General features: G+C 32.4%; 1 protein-coding gene and 1 long non-coding RNA gene across 3 annotated transcripts in view; both read right to left on the bottom strand.

Moving 5' to 3' along the window:
- Positions 1–16368, bottom strand: part of LOC126735791 (titin-like) — a 291189-nt gene that overhangs the window by 224530 nt on the left and 50291 nt on the right. For both annotated transcript variants that reach the window (XM_050439900.1, XM_050439901.1), the window contains exons 13-20: positions 8602–8769; positions 8400–8447; positions 6265–6432; positions 4236–4283; positions 2351–2429; positions 2258–2289; positions 2177–2200; positions 1885–2010 (exon numbers count right to left, since the gene is read on the bottom strand). In XM_050439900.1, coding sequence (XP_050295857.1) covers positions 1885–2010; positions 2177–2200; positions 2258–2289; positions 2351–2429; positions 4236–4283; positions 6265–6432; positions 8400–8447; positions 8602–8769 — 693 coding nt within the window. The remainder of the gene's footprint in view (positions 1–1884; positions 2011–2176; positions 2201–2257; positions 2290–2350; positions 2430–4235; positions 4284–6264; positions 6433–8399; positions 8448–8601; positions 8770–16368) is intronic.
- On the bottom strand, positions 2687–3452 carry LOC126735793 (uncharacterized). The gene is made up of 3 exons (XR_007660511.1): positions 3235–3452; positions 3099–3173; positions 2687–2801 (listed from the first exon to the last, which is right to left on the bottom strand). It is a non-coding gene; the product is annotated as an uncharacterized LOC126735793 (long non-coding RNA).

Genomic DNA, 16368 nt, shown 5'->3' with positions numbered 1-16368 from the left:
AAATTCTAAATTTTTAACAAAATTTGATTTATCTCCTAAACTATTAATTTTTGGCATATTAAACCATTATCAAAAAAGATTGGTAATTACGCAAAGAATTCAAAAATGTTTTGCAATACAGGGTGTTCCATTTAAAAAAATTAACTTTTGTAGTGCCCTGCTTTTTCGGAACACCCTGTATAGTCCAAAATATTTTTAAAATGTGAAGAATGCTTAACCAAATAATAGTCCAGGAGCACGTCATCGATAAATAATATCATCAATGCATAATACTACTCCGCGCTTTGAAAAACTCACCCTGTAAATTCTAAGCAATCTCTTATTTTTTTTTTCGTTAATAAAATAATTAGTTTTCTTTTTGCATTTCGTTTATGATTTAGGTATGATTAAAAAGTACAAAATTTTTTTTTTAAACAAAGCTAAATAAATAAATTGGTGAATGCGCTGAGAGATAGATATGCCCGGCGCATTCTCCATTTTTTTAATAGTTAGTTTCAATCTTTTTTTGCCTTGTAATGTGTAAATAAATAAATAATCATAAGAAAACGACATTTTAAAGAACTGTCGTAGCTCCCCTCGTATTTATCTTTTTAAAAAAAGCTAAGTAAATAAATTGGTGAATGCCCTGAGAGACAAAAATGCCCGCCGCATTCACCAGTTTTTTTTTAAGTTATTTTTAATCTTTTTTTTTGCCCTGTAATGTGTAAAAAAAAAATGTCTTAAGAAAACGACATTTTAAAGAACTGTCGTAGCTCGCCTCGTATTTATCTTTTTAAACAAAGTTAAATAAATGAATTGGTGAATGCGCTAAGAGATAGAAATGCCCGCCCCATTCACGAGTTTTTTTTTTAGTTATTTTTTATCTTTTTTTGACTTTAAACTGATATAAAAGAAAAGATAACACAACTTTTTTAATTTTCTGTGCATTAACGTATAGATTGGGTCGAACGACAAATTATAAATCATAAAATTAAAACGTCATTTTAAAAGTGAAATTGTAACATGAACTTGCCTTTAAACAAAGAGAGTAGTTTTCTGGTCTCTGACTGCACTGCATCACACACAATACAAATTAATTGTTTGTCATTATACCAAAATGTATAGTTTCCCAATAATTATTACAAAAAACACAATTACACATAAACGAAGAAGAAGACAAGATCAAATAATCGTTAAAAATTAGACGCTGTGCCCTGAAATCGACAAATTAGTATGTTATACACATACATAGGGTCATGCTAAATCGTATACTAATTTCTCAAACATTTATTTAACAACCATTTTTAAATGAAATATGTACAATTTTAATGAAAGGCTAGGGAGGCAATTTTGCTCTCATAAAAAAATATAAAATGCTTAGATTTAGATATTATTGCGTAAAGAAAAATTTTTTTGAGAATTCCGTCTATTTCGGACAATTTTTCAAAAAAGAAATGTAAATATTATGTCTGGCAACTTAGCAGAATATCGGGTATTCTTGGCATATACCGATGAGGCGTATACTTAATGGGCTTTATACTTATGGGCTTTTTCACGTTATGAAAGGAAATAACCAACGTACGTTTTACATGTCGAATCTCGGATTTACGGCGTTATGTTTTTACGGCGTATGATTTTACGGCGTTAAAGGCATCACGTCCGTTAATAATTATGATATAAGGTGTATACGCGGCTTTAATATGTCACATGACGGCGTTCAATGTATTGTCAAACTCTCAAGGAAATAACATTTTAGCAACCACTGATTTTTCAATTTGATTCATATTACGCGGTGACCTTTGAACCAGCACGATAAGAACGAAGGCGACTATATTTGGTTATATTAACATAATAAAGAACCTTATAAGTATCTATTATGTAGTATTGACTGTGTTATTACTTTACCTATAGATCCATCAGCCTCGTCAAATATATTTTCAACTTCGTGAATTATTCGATTTGCTTCAGGTGATCCCTCTCTAATTACTTCATGTCTTCGTCTTCTTCTTTCTCCTTGTCTTCGAAGAAATTCTAAAAAATCAACATTAGAGCTTAGTAATATAGTAAAAATTACGTAGGTGCAGAAGTAAACAAATTTGCGCTTTCGGCTAAATCTAATAAATCAATTTATCCATCAAGTGAATATAAGTATGTAGTGTGATTATCAGTTTAAGGTATTGTTGAGATTATCACTTACCTTCTTCATTCCATTCAGGAGGAGCTATAAAAAGATTGAAAGTTAAATATTAATTATAAATTTTTTGTTAGAATGATTTACCTGTTCCTTCGAGTCTAGCTTGCTGTCGAATTCTAAAACGAAAGTATTATATTTTGTTAAAACAGATTTGTTATTAATTTAACGGCTAAATACCCTTCAAAATAACCAAATTCTTCTTGTTGGGTCATTGGTGGTGGCGAGTCTGCAAATTGTGGTGGAGTTATGTCTAAACCTAAAAGTAAAAAAAAAATAAATACACAATTTGATGTGGCAAATCTGTTGTTAATATTTTTGTTGTATCTTTATAACCTTAGTTGTAAAAAAAATAAATTTGTTATTTTTTAAATGAAATATCCGGAACGACCAATTATAAGATCTACAGTCAGGGCAAGTCCAAGATCGTCTTGACCAGTTCAAAAATTATTAGCGAAAAATTGAACATAATATTATAGAAGTTAGGTATAATCATTAGTTTGCATCCTCTCACGTACCTTTAGATTCACCAAGATGGTATGCCTAAGCCTCAATTTATTAGAATAAAAAATTTAAGTTTTTTGGGGTCATGGTTTCGGCCTGTTAACATCCTATTTATTTTGATAAATAACTAAAAAAATACATAACAAAAAAGACTGAGTTATATTAGGTGTAAAAATAAATAAGTTACAAAAGTGTAAAAAAAATAAAAGTTAAATGTCTCCTGTGTAAAACGAACAAGTGACCCTAAGTTAACAAGTCAGATGTTCAAACTTTAGACTAGCTAGACAGATGTTAAGTAATTAATAACTCTTAATGACTTATAAAAGGGAAAAGCATAATATCAGACAGGTTACTAAAAATAAGTTACGACTCAAAGGTAATATCATTTACATATTTCTTGGCTTTGCATATATTAATTTCTTACAAATAAATGCTGGATTTAATTTCGAAACCTCACATATTCCTCCATCTATATTCACATGGACTCGGGCGACGAGTTCTACAAAAATATATCGAACCTATTTTTATTTAATTTCGACAAAGGTGAATTTGAAGATTACTTTAAATTGTAACAACAGATGTCAGCTTGTAAGAGTTAATAAGACGACATCTTCTTGAAAGTCGACAAAATGTGGGATACAGCAAGGATCAGTTCAAGGGTCTACTTTGTTTTCACTCTTTATAAATGGCATCGCTAGTCTGGACATCAGTGGTAAAATCATTGCAGACGATACAAGTTTTAAAGATAAAGAAATACATAGAACTGTATCAAATGATCTAGTCACTTTTAAATCTTGGTTTGATTCAAATCTTTTGTCCCTTAACGTTTCTAAAATAGGTATAAGTCTTGTCATAAAAAAATACGTTGGAATCTTTTGCTCTTTATGACACCAGTCGTTTTAGGAAATTGTAAATAAATCCTTAAAATGGAGCTTACATATCAATGCCTCATCAAAAAAATTAAGCTCTGCGTGTTTTGCACTTAGATCGGTTTCCAGGGAGTTAAACTTGGCAACTTCAAGATCGGTCTACTACGCTCTTTTTTAGTCGCATCTCCGATCAAGTGTATTCACTCTCGAGTTTATATTGTGCGACCTAATTTTAGCGTATTTTTAAACTACAAAAGAGAGTTATTTAATATTCTGTGAGACTAAGTAAAAGGCCTCCCTGTCAAGAATTTTTTAAAAATAATAAATTATTACATTTTTGTGTATAATTACATTTAAATCTGTTTACTTAAGAGGCATGTACCAGCAATTCCAAAAAAGCCATCTCTTAATTATTATCCACTTAGGAATGGGGAGAATGATATTTAGCTTCTAACCCCACGGTCAAAGTTAGTTGAAATCTTTATAATGTATAATGCAAAGAAATGCACAAGTCACCTGCTATGTGAAATCTGACTATGTACTATAACTATATTTTGACAATAAAGCAAATTATTTATTTATTTATGTAGTGTAGCTATTAATCTAGACTACCCCAGTGTATCTTTTCTTATATATTTTTTTTTATTTTTACGTTCCGCTTCTATACTTGCTGTATAAACTAATACACTTACCTGGACCCATTGGCGATGCAAGCATCTGTTGCTGTTGCTGCACTCTTTCTACGAAATAAAATATAAAGTTAGGAATCTGAATAAGTTTTGTTATTATTAATACAGGGTGTTTGAGAACTATGGGATCAAACTTCTGAGGGTTGTTCAGTGCAACAGAAGAATCCATTTGAGTATAGGAACCCATGTGCGGAAATGCGTCATACAGCTACGCCACTACGGCCCTAAGACGCGTTAAAATTTATAAAAAACATTAATTACCTAAATAGCACCTGCTGCATTTATTTTTACCTTTTGTACATGATACCATAACAAGAATTGTTTAAAATCAACGCTTATCAATGTCAATTCTCAATGTCATGTTTAAACATTTTACAGCTTACAATTTTTAAACATTTATTGCTAATGGTAAACTTTACCAATCAAGAATTGACGGATATACATTTGGCATACGGAGCAACAAACTGTAATGCACGAGCAGCATCGCGGTTGTATCATGAACATTATCCCGAAAAACAGCATCCTGGATACAAAAAGTTTATTGCGATTCATCGGCGGCTCGCTGAGACAGGCATGTTTAAGACCAAGATGCATGATACTGGTGTTGCTCGAACCGTAAAAACGGTCGAATTTGAAGAAGAGGTGCTTCAGCGAGTTGCCAATGAACCATCAAATAGCACACGTGACGTCGCTAAGAATATGAATACGGCAGACGAAAAACAATGAACAACACAAAGTCACGGTCTCACAACATTTACTTAAAGCTACACGTGTTTCGCTCTATTCAGAGCATCATCAGGCCTTAAAAAGCCACTAACGTTGGCAAAACAGTGTTTGCTATTTGGCAAAACAGTGTCACTGTTTTGCCAACGTTAGTGGCTTTTTAAGGCCTGATGATGCTCTGAATAGAGCGAAACACGTGTAGCTTTAAGTAAATGTTATGAGACCGTGACTTTGTGTTGTTCATTGTTTTTCGTCTGTTGTATACGTCGGTCTCTTTGTGAAAAATGGATGAGATTTTCTTATATGAATACGGGTAACGCTTCTGTCTGGCGGGTACTACATGAGCAACAGCTCCATCCTTACCACTTTCAAAAAGTGCAAGGTATGACTGCAGCCGATTATCATCCTAGAGTTCAATTTTGTCGATGGCTTCTGGATCACATCATTGCCCAACCAATTTTTTTACGATATCTTTTGTGGACCGATAAAGACTCTTTCACAAGAGACGGTATTTTTAATAGTAGGAATAGCCATGTTTGAGACGAAGAAAATACTTATGCAATTTTTCCAAGAAAACATCAGAATCGTTGGTCTGTCAACGTATGGGCAGGCATTGTTGATGATTATTTAATTGGGCCATACCTTCTACCGGACTGGTTAACAGGACCTATTTATCTGCGTTTCTTGGAGGAACTCCTTGAAAATGTTCCACTAAACGTTAGACAGCAAATGTGGTTTCAGCATGATGGCGCGCCAGCTCACTTTGCTGTACAAGTATGCGAGTATTTGGCTCAGCGGTTTGGGCACCGTTGGATTGCCAGAGGTGGAGCAGTTTCTTCGCCTTCTAGGTCACCCGATTTAACGTCGCTCGATTTTTTTTGTGGGGACACGTAAAGTCTTTAGTATACGAAAATCACGAACGAATAACAGCAGCATTTGAAATCATTCAAAACGAGGATCAAATTTTTAGTGTAGTCCGCCGAAATCATGTGCGGCATTTAAATCGGTGTATTGAGGTTGGAGGAAGACATTTTGAACAATTGTTGTGATGGTATCATAAACAAAAGGTAAAAATAAATGCATCAGATCCTATTTAGGTAATTAATATTTTTCTAAAAACGCGTCTTAGGGCCGTAGTGGCGTAGTGACACATTTCCAGACATGGGTTCCTATACTTAAATGGATTCTACTGTTGCACTGAACAACCCCTAGAAGTTTGATCCCATAGTTCTGAAATACCCTGTAGATATTATTAAATAGATTTTCATTGTGTAGTTTAAGAGATACTTAAATTAAAAGGGTAACTTACCCATAACTTGACTAAGGCCTGGCGACTGTTGCTGTCTCGCTATACATGGAGATCTAGCACGAGTGGGTGTTCCACCCCCAAGCTCCCTCTCTAGACGGTCGAATTCGGCCTGTTGCTCTGCGGATGTTGGAGTTCTGCTTCGCTGTATTGGTTGTCGTGGGGTTTGTGCTAATAACATATTGTTAATTATTATTAAGTTCAGTTAATGATGCTTCTCTAAAAAGGGGATTAAAAGAAGCAATTTTGTAGGACTGTAGGGCAACGAAGAGTATTGGATGATATTGTCAAGAATAGTAGGCTTTCAAACTCAAGTGTATTGGAATTTTTACTGGTGCAGTGAATTTACAGAAATAATGAAATCGGCTAAATTTGGTTCACTGGTATTCCACAGTATGAATTTTATTCTACGTACCTCTAAGAACTCAACGAACCTATACATTTTAGAATGTAAATCTTATCAAATATGTGCGGATGTCATTTTCAAATACATTGACAGGAAGAGGAAATATGAGAACCTTGTAGTACCTTCTCAGTTAAAAATATTAATTTTAATTATTTTACCAAAATATTCTTTACATAAACTTAGGGAAGGAGTTCCGCACAAGTACATCGAAATCCTTTGATTATTGATTTTCAAAAAACTTTAATTGAAGACACTGGATTTGCAAATATCTCCAAGGATCCAGTAGATCACAATTTATTGCGCGTCAAATCTAATTTAACACTTGGTCTAAAAGATCGAAGAACACTTGGATGGTGGACACACTGGATATCCTAAACGTCTTAGATTTTACACTATATGGTGGTAAAGTTGAAAGAAATAAACTTACTTTTTTCGATAAATTTAATACATTTATATATGTAAATATGTATTTGAGGCATGTATTTCAATGTTTTAATATAAAACTTTCAAAAAAATACTGAAAATAGAGTTAAAAAAGTAATATTAGATTCAGATAATCAGATTTGGGCGTTATGGCTATCCATAATAATGGTTTTTATTTTTTAATGCAAAAACCATACATCGGGCAAGAAATTACCAAGAGACCATATTACAGAATTCAAAAATATTTTTTATTATAAGAAAAACTAGAGGCGTACCATTTTCTTTAAAAAAAATTGGTTCAAAGCTCGCATGAGCACCAATGATGAATATAAAAATCTAAATCGTATATAGGAAAAACGTTATGGATGTTTAGAAACTGTGTAACAATTTTCTAAAAAATATCTACAGCGATATTGAATTTATTGAAAAAAGTAAGTTTTTTCTTTCAATTTTATCGCAGTGTAGTATAAAAATATAAGACATTTAGAATATGTGTTCACGTGTCGCTTTGCTTGATTTCATCCAAGGAACACGACCCTAAATTTTATCCCAATATTAAAAAAACACCCTGTGTAGTAAAATGAATAAAACTATGCGAAGCATTATCAGGCTTAACATAAGTAGATGTTGTTAATAAAAACCTAGCCCTATGTTTCATATTACAATTAAAACAAAACAAAAAAGCTTTGTTACGTTACTGACGTAACTTTTTCTAATTAAAAGAAGTCGTCCATATTCTCAAAGAGACCTTGATATAAATAAATCAAAAGACAACAATGCAAAGTCTCAGTCTCAGTTAAAGTGGTGACATGTTTTGCTCCTAAGAACATCAATTAACCTAAAAATGAATGCAAACAAAATCAAATAAAATTATAAAAAAGACCTTAAAGTAAAACGAAAAAGTATACTTTCAGAAGGTTGAAAGCACCCTCAACTGGGGCAATTATACACACATACTGAACAGTTTAATATAAGTTTAAAAAACTGACGTCAGAAATATATAAAAACAATAACATAGAACTCAAATACAAGAAAATAATCTCAAAGTAAAAAGAAACTATCGAGATTCGAACCTACAACCTCACAGTAAAACTTTTAAGGTTTGCTGTGAGATTTGAACAAAATTAAACACGTCGTTAACGTAAGTCAAAACTGGACTCTTCTTTGCTCTTATAATATCTAGATTCTCTAAAAGATCCAGCTTTTTGCCCTTCTGTTAACTTTTCCTTCCTTCCTTATCGCCTTTTTTTATCCTTATTACCCTTTTGTTCAAATTAGCATTTATTACTGTATAAAATAATACACTTACCTGGACCCATTGCAGATGCAAGCATCTGTTGCTGTTGTTGAACTCTTTCTGAAAAACCAAATATAAAATTAGGAATCTTATTAAGTTTTGTTTTTAATAAACATATTTCATTAAATTCATTTTGATTGTGTTGTTCATTTTAGGAGATGGGATAAGTAGAGAAACAGATGCAGCTTTTATTTAAAGTAAAGGGGTAAATTACCCATAACCTGGCTGAGGCCTGGCGACTGTTGCTGTCTTGCTATACATGGAGATCTAGCACGAGTGGGTGTTCCTCCCCCAAGCTCCCTTTCTAGACGGTCAAATTCGGCCTGTTGCTCTGCGGATGTTGGAGCTCTGCGTTGTTGTATTGGTTGTCGTGGTGTTCGTGCTAATAAAAGATTATTACTGTTTAATAGGTATTATTTATTTAACAAGGAGGAATGTAGCTTCTATTAGTTAGGTTACGCGTCTCAAAACTAAATTAATCAAAACTAAAATAAAGATTAAAACATGTAGCTATGATTTGAACAAATTCTAAGGATGCAATCGTGTAATACATAGTACACAATATTCTCAAATTAAAGACCCCAGTTAGTTAAACGAAAAATATATGTTACTGAGTTGCAAAAGTACAGTGAAAAATTTATCGTTACGTAAATGTTTTAGAGATGGAATGTATTGGTGTGTGTACTTTGTCACAAGACTTGAAGAAATCCATGTAAATAGAATTCACCCTTTTCCAAGGTTCAATGACCAGATCAGACTGGTACACTCACATTGGCAATCTCACTGCAGACTTCCTTTTATTGAAACCATGCTGCTTAGTTACTAAGTAGCAGACTAAGTAGAAGTTACTTAGTATCCTTACATAAAAATAACAACTGTCTTTAGGTACAAAGGAATTAAATAGCTTTAAGATAAGTTACTGATTGCAAAAACTTTTATAATTACCAACATCCTGCTTGCAATTTAATTTAAAATTAGCATTTAAAAACCATGTTTACCCTTTGTTGGGAATCTAACTAACAATAATAGCAATAGAAACTGAGAAATTAAGAAAAGCAACCCATCAGGTCCAGTTGACAACTTAGCTTGTTTTGGTAGTTGTATTTGTATTTTTTGGTCAGTTGTATTTGTATTGGGCGGTAAATGTATAAAAATTGTATTGTAATAAAGCTCGATTTATCCATAAGCTAGCACAATGGAGAGTAAAATGGGTTGAACCCTTAGCATATAAAATTAGCAGCACTAAAAGCAGTACTTCGAGAACTTGCGCCCGCGGTAATGATAATCAGGCTCGCGGTCAACATTTTTCTGCTTAGGTACTTTTTCTAATATTCTTGTTTCGGCAGAGGTACCAGGGCAATTGGATAATGAGAAAAGTACAAAGAAGCAGAAAGGATATATCAAGAAAAGAATGAACAAATAAAGTTTGTCGATCATAAAATTGTTACCTAAAAAAATTAGGTATGTGAATAAACATCGTATAGAAATTAAAAAAAAAATCCGATTCAATTGCAAATTACCCACTGCAGATATCAGAATGTATAGACCTTATCCAACTATGTCAACAAATATTGGAGAAAAAAAATAAAATAAAATAAAATAAAAAGACGTATAGGAGCAAACCACCCTCAAAAACTACGATGCCTCAATATGTCTTAAATAAACATCACCAAGTCCCTAAACTCACCCAAGAACGCTTTATCTGGTAAGTCACAAGATTGGGAATTATTGGTATATTAATTATATAGGATTTCTATTTAGATTTTGTTAAGAATAACTTATTTTTAAGTTAAGAATATTTATTTTACCAACATTTGTTGCAGACAATTTATGAACAAATCGCCAAAGTGTTATAATTCCTAAAAATGCTTCTTTCATTGATAATGATTCTTCAGATAAACTCGGGGCAAGAGTCTTACATAAGTATTTTAAAATCATTCTGTTATTTTTTTTTCGAAAAATTAAATTAAATTAATTAAAGACACTAGTTTTGCAAATATTCCCAATGTTTGGTGAGTCACAATCGATTGAGGGTCAGAGCTAATTCAATTTTTTCTTTTAAAGATCATGAATCTTGACTTATGAAAGTAAATAAGTAATATTCTTTAAAAATTTACTTTATATTCAGCCATTTGACTTATGCCCATATATTTAGGCTAAATTGCAAGAATCCTGCTAACCTGAATTCCCAAGAATCCACTTCGAAAATCACAATAAAAAAAACCAAAGAAATCCTAAGGAAGCAATTCTTAAATACTTTGCACATGGTACACGATGTTCTTATTTTCCGACACTTATTTGTATGAGTCTATGGAAATAAATATTTGAGTATTGAGTATTGAGTATATGTAAGATTCACCGGTTACTTGAACAAAAGACATCTGTTACTTAAGTTGCAAAATTCACTTAATGAGTCCTACGAAAAACTTGTCTTTACTTTAATGTTAATTAGGAACTAATAAAAAAAATATATATATATTAGCAAGCATCACATTTTTTTCCTTTTAATATGCACCACTGATCAATTTTTTTCAATCAAAGTGCTAAAGTCTCTATGCATTAGCGAATTGAAAAAAAAAAACGATAAAGCTTTTTATCTATAGTGAAAAATCTAATAAAGAAAATTTTGAAATTAACACAAAAAGGTGTAAACCATTCAACTTCGAGCCACTTTTAAATAAATTAAAAAAAGTTTTTTTCTAAGTTGTAAAGTCTTATCAAAACGGATTTATTGCATGGAAGCGAATGATAATTTTGAACCTCAAATTTCTTCTTAAAATCTATACAGGGTGTTAATCTGAAAAGGTACCACCCTCTATATTTCTGCCCCTGTATAAAATTTCAAAAAGGCTTAAAAACACAAGACAGAGACATTTTTTAGGTAAATGTAAAATCAAATTGCAGCAGCCCTCTGCAAACATAATCTCTAAAATCTTAAATGGAAAGAGGAGTCAAGTGATACCTCTAAATAAATTTGACGTGTTTTTGGAAATGTGTTTTTGGAATGTTTTTAAATTAACACTTTACATTATTTTTGATGTACAAGTCAGTGGTTTAATTTGCAATAATTTTTGGAAATATTAAAATATCGAGATATTGATAACCAGATATATGACTTTTATTGGTAATTATATACACAGTGTTCCCTGGATCATGTTACAAACTTCTAGGGTAGGTTAAAAAACGTAAAAAAAGAGCTAGAGCTATTTAAAGATAACCTTTTAAGAATTAGTTTTTATTTTATAGCTTCGGAACTACAACGGCTCGCAAAATTAACCGGACAACGAAAATTTGGTTCAAATTTATTCCTTAATAACTTTTTCAATATTGCATCGATTTTATTGTAATATTTTTTTATATCGAAGCTGGAAAAATTTCCAACTAATTTGTTATTATATAAGAGTTAAAAAGTAAAATTTTACTCTACATTTTTAAACACCCTGTGAAGAAAATTCACAAGCGAATAATGATTTTTTTTGCATTTTCACGCCCCATATTTTCTTTACAACTTTTTTTTGATTAATTCCGATACCTGTATTCCTGAAGAAAAAGCACTGGCTTAAAGGAAACAATGCAATAATGCTTAAGTAGTGAGAATTCGTTTTTAAAAATATTGCAAAATTCGTTATTATAACAAAAGAAATATGTACTGTCGTGCCGAAAAAAAACTGGGACAGCAAAATCTCCTAAATCTCTTGGTCTATTAGAATAATATATTTTGATGTTGTCAAAGTTAATTTAATTTTGTGACAGCCGCGTCAACAAAATAGTTCTTTCAAAATGCCTGCCACAACAAAAAGCAATAATATATACCCGTCTGATGGATGGAGTTCCTATAAGAAGAATTGCAGAAGAATTGGGCATTAGTAAAAATACCGTTACCTTAGCTAAGACAAAAATTGCAGAATATGGAGCTATTGTAAGAAATCCAGGTTCTGGTCGACCAAAAATTTCAAACGACATTCAAGATGGAGTGTTAGTTGGGTTTCTAAGAAACAATCCGTTTGAAACAGTAATAAAGGCGAAAGAAGACACGCATTTGCCTGGTTCTGCTAATACAGCTCGTAGTAGGATAAGAAATTCGGAAATTAAAAGTTGCTGTGCAACAAATAAAATATTTTTGACTGAAGCAAAAAACCAGATTTGGGCCTGGATTAGTCTTAGAGGACCACGCGTTTGTCAAATAGTGCAGGGAAAACTTAATACCTTATGATATTGCAATATCCTGAACAATGTTATGATGCCATCAGTTGGTGTAGTCTACGGGCAAGATTTTATCTTCCAACATGATAATGCTCCTATACATATAGACGAAAGACGAATTCAAGTTTTACCGTGGCCCTCGAAAAGCCCTGATATCAACCCAATTGAAAACGTTTGGGGTAAAATGGCAAAATACATGTATAAAGATAACTTTAGGCCTAGAAATCAGAATGAATTACGCCTAAAGATAGATGACGCATGGGACTAAATAAACGAAGATATACCAGAAACTTAATTTTAAGTATGCCACGACGTTTGTAAGCTGTAATTGATAACGACGGTGTGCTTACTAAGTATTAATAATTTTTTATTCCATATTATCAAAACAGATATTAGTTAGTTTTGGTTTTTTTATAAAATGTGTTCTAAATAAAAATAAATATTGAAAAATAAAAATATATTGTAGCAATATTATTATTTAAATATGTAATTATTAAGACTCAAAAAATTCATAATGCGTAAATATGCATACCATACCCAAAAAATGCGATTTACTATAATAGACTAGGAGGCAATTCCCTACCTAAATTTTAATGTCCCAGTTTTTTTTTCGGCACGTTGGTACAGATTTCCATGGCACCGTGGCATGTCAAAAAGATTGTGTCAAAGAATTACAAATTTAATTTTGCTATAAATTTTTGAGATTTTTGAATCGTTTTTTGAAGTTATTTTTAACAGTGTGTTTCAGAGCTGTTGCGTAAGCGATGCGTGTAAAAAGAGTGAGCTCAGAAGAAGTGGCACCAGCCGTTGCTCAACGAGATGATGGTCGTTCCATTAGGAATATTGCACGAAGGCTTAGTTATCCATGCAGTACGGTATACGATGCGATATAAAGGTTCAGACAAAATTATTCTGATTCAAGTTAACCTGGATAGGGAAGAAGAAGGGCCACAAACGCAGTTGAGGATCGATGTTTTGTCTTCAAATTCTCCGAGATCGAATAGTCTCTGCTTCAGCTTTGGTAAGAAGACTGGCCGATGTTTACGGTACCTTGGTTTCACCTGATGTGATATGGAGAAAGTTAGCTCGGAGAAAGAATCTTAATGTTGTATCTTTCCTATAGTGCAATCTGGTGGCGGAGGGGCGATGGTGAGTGGTCACAGAATAAACGATCTCACAGAAGCGAAGGCTTACCTTTTTACCGAACCAGTTTTTCGTTCAGGCTCCTCCCATTTACCCCCATTCTAACGGGTACAACTGTCATCGCCCACGTGGGGTATCGGGTTATAATTAGTGTATTAGTACGAGCGTTAGTGTGTATATTTGCGATATTTTGTAATTTGCCGTTTTTTATTTTATTTTTGTTAAGTAGGTATTACACATTACCTTGTTTTGGAGTTAAACTCTGTGGTCTATGATTTTGTTTTTTCTTTCATTTGTGTTGTGCTAAAAACTTAAAAAAAAAACAATAAAATGCCAACTTTTTATGCGTATAGGGGTTGTTTTGCCAAAAGCATGGCTGGAAAAAGTTTATTTTCGTTTCCTAGGGATATTAGAAGGTGAGCAATAACAATAATAAAAGAAAGTAGGTATAGAAAAGTTACATTATTATGTATTATTCATTATTATTATGGTTGTTTAAAAGCTTTGAAAAATTCAGAATATTCCCTAATTAATTTGTCGTGCAGTGCAAATAAATACAGAATAAACATTATTTAATTTAATAAACATATATGTATATACCTAAACCATATGTATCTATGTATGTGTACATACGTGCAGGTACATAAGATTATACATAGATAAAAATATTAAGGTTGACTTAGGTATACAGTATTTTTATGTGATAAAGAATAATGACTTTAATTTTCAATTATCTGTCTTTTTATAGACTGGTTTATCCATGCAAGTGCATAATATAGTAGTAGTAAAACTTTTAAAAATCTTATATTTTGTTCCAGACTATCATAATGGACGGCGACTATACAACGTATAATACCTTTATAAAATATGGACGTATGTGTGGTACCTACATATTATGTATATAATAATACATACATATATCTTTTTATATATAAATATATAAAAGCCGATGATACCTACTCTTAAATGTGTTGTGTTTAAAACATACGAGAAAACATACCTGCGTATAAACCTTCCAGCTAAAAGGCAAATATTATTTACCATTATCATAAAACAACTAACACAAAAATTCCATTCCAAAACAAATTAAAAGTATACTAACCTACACCTCTATCGTGTATCAAAACTGTCAAATTACAATTTTATAAAAATAATAATTATTATAATTATTCTAAAAAGCAAGGACCAATATAAACCTTAACAAAAAAAATCCTATTTGAAATGTAACTAAATTTTGTAGTTTGCTCCCGTATTATATGAATATAACCATTTTGATTTTAAAAATAAAAGCACTTTGTTCGGTGTATGCGTTTACTACAACTTTACGAGATATCTCAGTGTATTTGCGCCGGGTGCATCTGTCAGTTGGGCTTATAAAAAACTGGTTCACGGATATCAAAGGAGCCGACGCAAGCCTTCGCTTCTGTGAGATCGTTTATTCTGTGGAGTGGTGGTATTTCATTGGGAGCCCCTACAGACCTTTTTACACTTCAAGGGCATATTAACACTGATAGATACATTAAGAAGTACTTAGAAGAACATGTGGTGCCTTATAAGCCATTTATAGGAGAACATTTTATCATGTAGCACGACAACACTTGACTGCACATGGCACAAATAACAAAGCAATATTTAACCAACGTTAAGATTCATGTATTGCACTGGTCCCCAAGAAGTCCAGACCTCAACTCTATTGAGCACTTGTATAATATACTGGGAAGAAGAGTTAGGCCGAACTATGGCGAGTTTCAAACTTTAGTTGTTAGAAGTTGCACTGACGATCGAGTGGCAACAAATAAGCCAAGATTCGATGGCTTCTTTAATTGAATCTATGCCTAAACAATTAAGAGTTGTTATTTAAACTTGCAGGAGAAATACCCAATTTTAGAAAAAAAAATCTTAATACCGCCGCTATCCATATTTTTTTAAATAAAAATTTGTTGCTAATGAAGCATTCTTGCATTGTTTTATTTAAGCCAGTGCTTTTTCTTTAAGAATACAGATATCGGAATGGATAAAAAAATAGGTTGTTAAGAAAAGATGGGGTTTGAAAATGCAATAAAAAGAATCATTATTTGGTTGTGAATTTTTTTCCACAGGGTGTTTAAAAGTTTATAGTATAAAAAATATTATATTATAAAAAATCCGTTAAAAATTAGTTCCCTTTTTATCACGGTTAAGCAATGGAAGATTAAACTTTTGCTGCATATGTCAATATGCTATTAATTTATGGAGAAGTTTGGTGCAATGGTAGACCTGCTTCTCGATTATATGAAGAGTGGTTTCCCCAAAGGCGAGTTCCAGCTCACACACTTTTTAAAAGGTTCAATCAATAGCTCAGGGAGACTGGCTCCATAAAAATAAAACGGCCACACAATGGTGCGCAAAGGAATATCCGGAGCCCGGGTTTGGTGGTAGAAGTTTTTCAAACTATTTGAAGATAACCCATCTGTAAGTACTCGAGCAATAGCTGATGCTATGGATGTAAATTATGTTAGAGTATGGAAAGTTTTTCACAAACAACTTCTTCGGCCCTACCACTTGCAAAAAGTACAATCATTGGGACCAAACGCTTTCATAACCCACGCAAATTTGTGCCAGTGGCTTCTTGACCGCTTCTTGGTGTATAGAAAAA

This window comes from Anthonomus grandis, chromosome 4 (assembly GCF_022605725.1).
Source record: "Anthonomus grandis grandis chromosome 4, icAntGran1.3, whole genome shotgun sequence".
In the NCBI taxonomy this organism is placed as follows: domain Eukaryota; kingdom Metazoa; phylum Arthropoda; class Insecta; order Coleoptera; family Curculionidae; genus Anthonomus; species Anthonomus grandis.
Note: the sequence above shows the minus strand (reverse complement) of the source record. Positions and strands in the feature narration are given on the sequence as shown.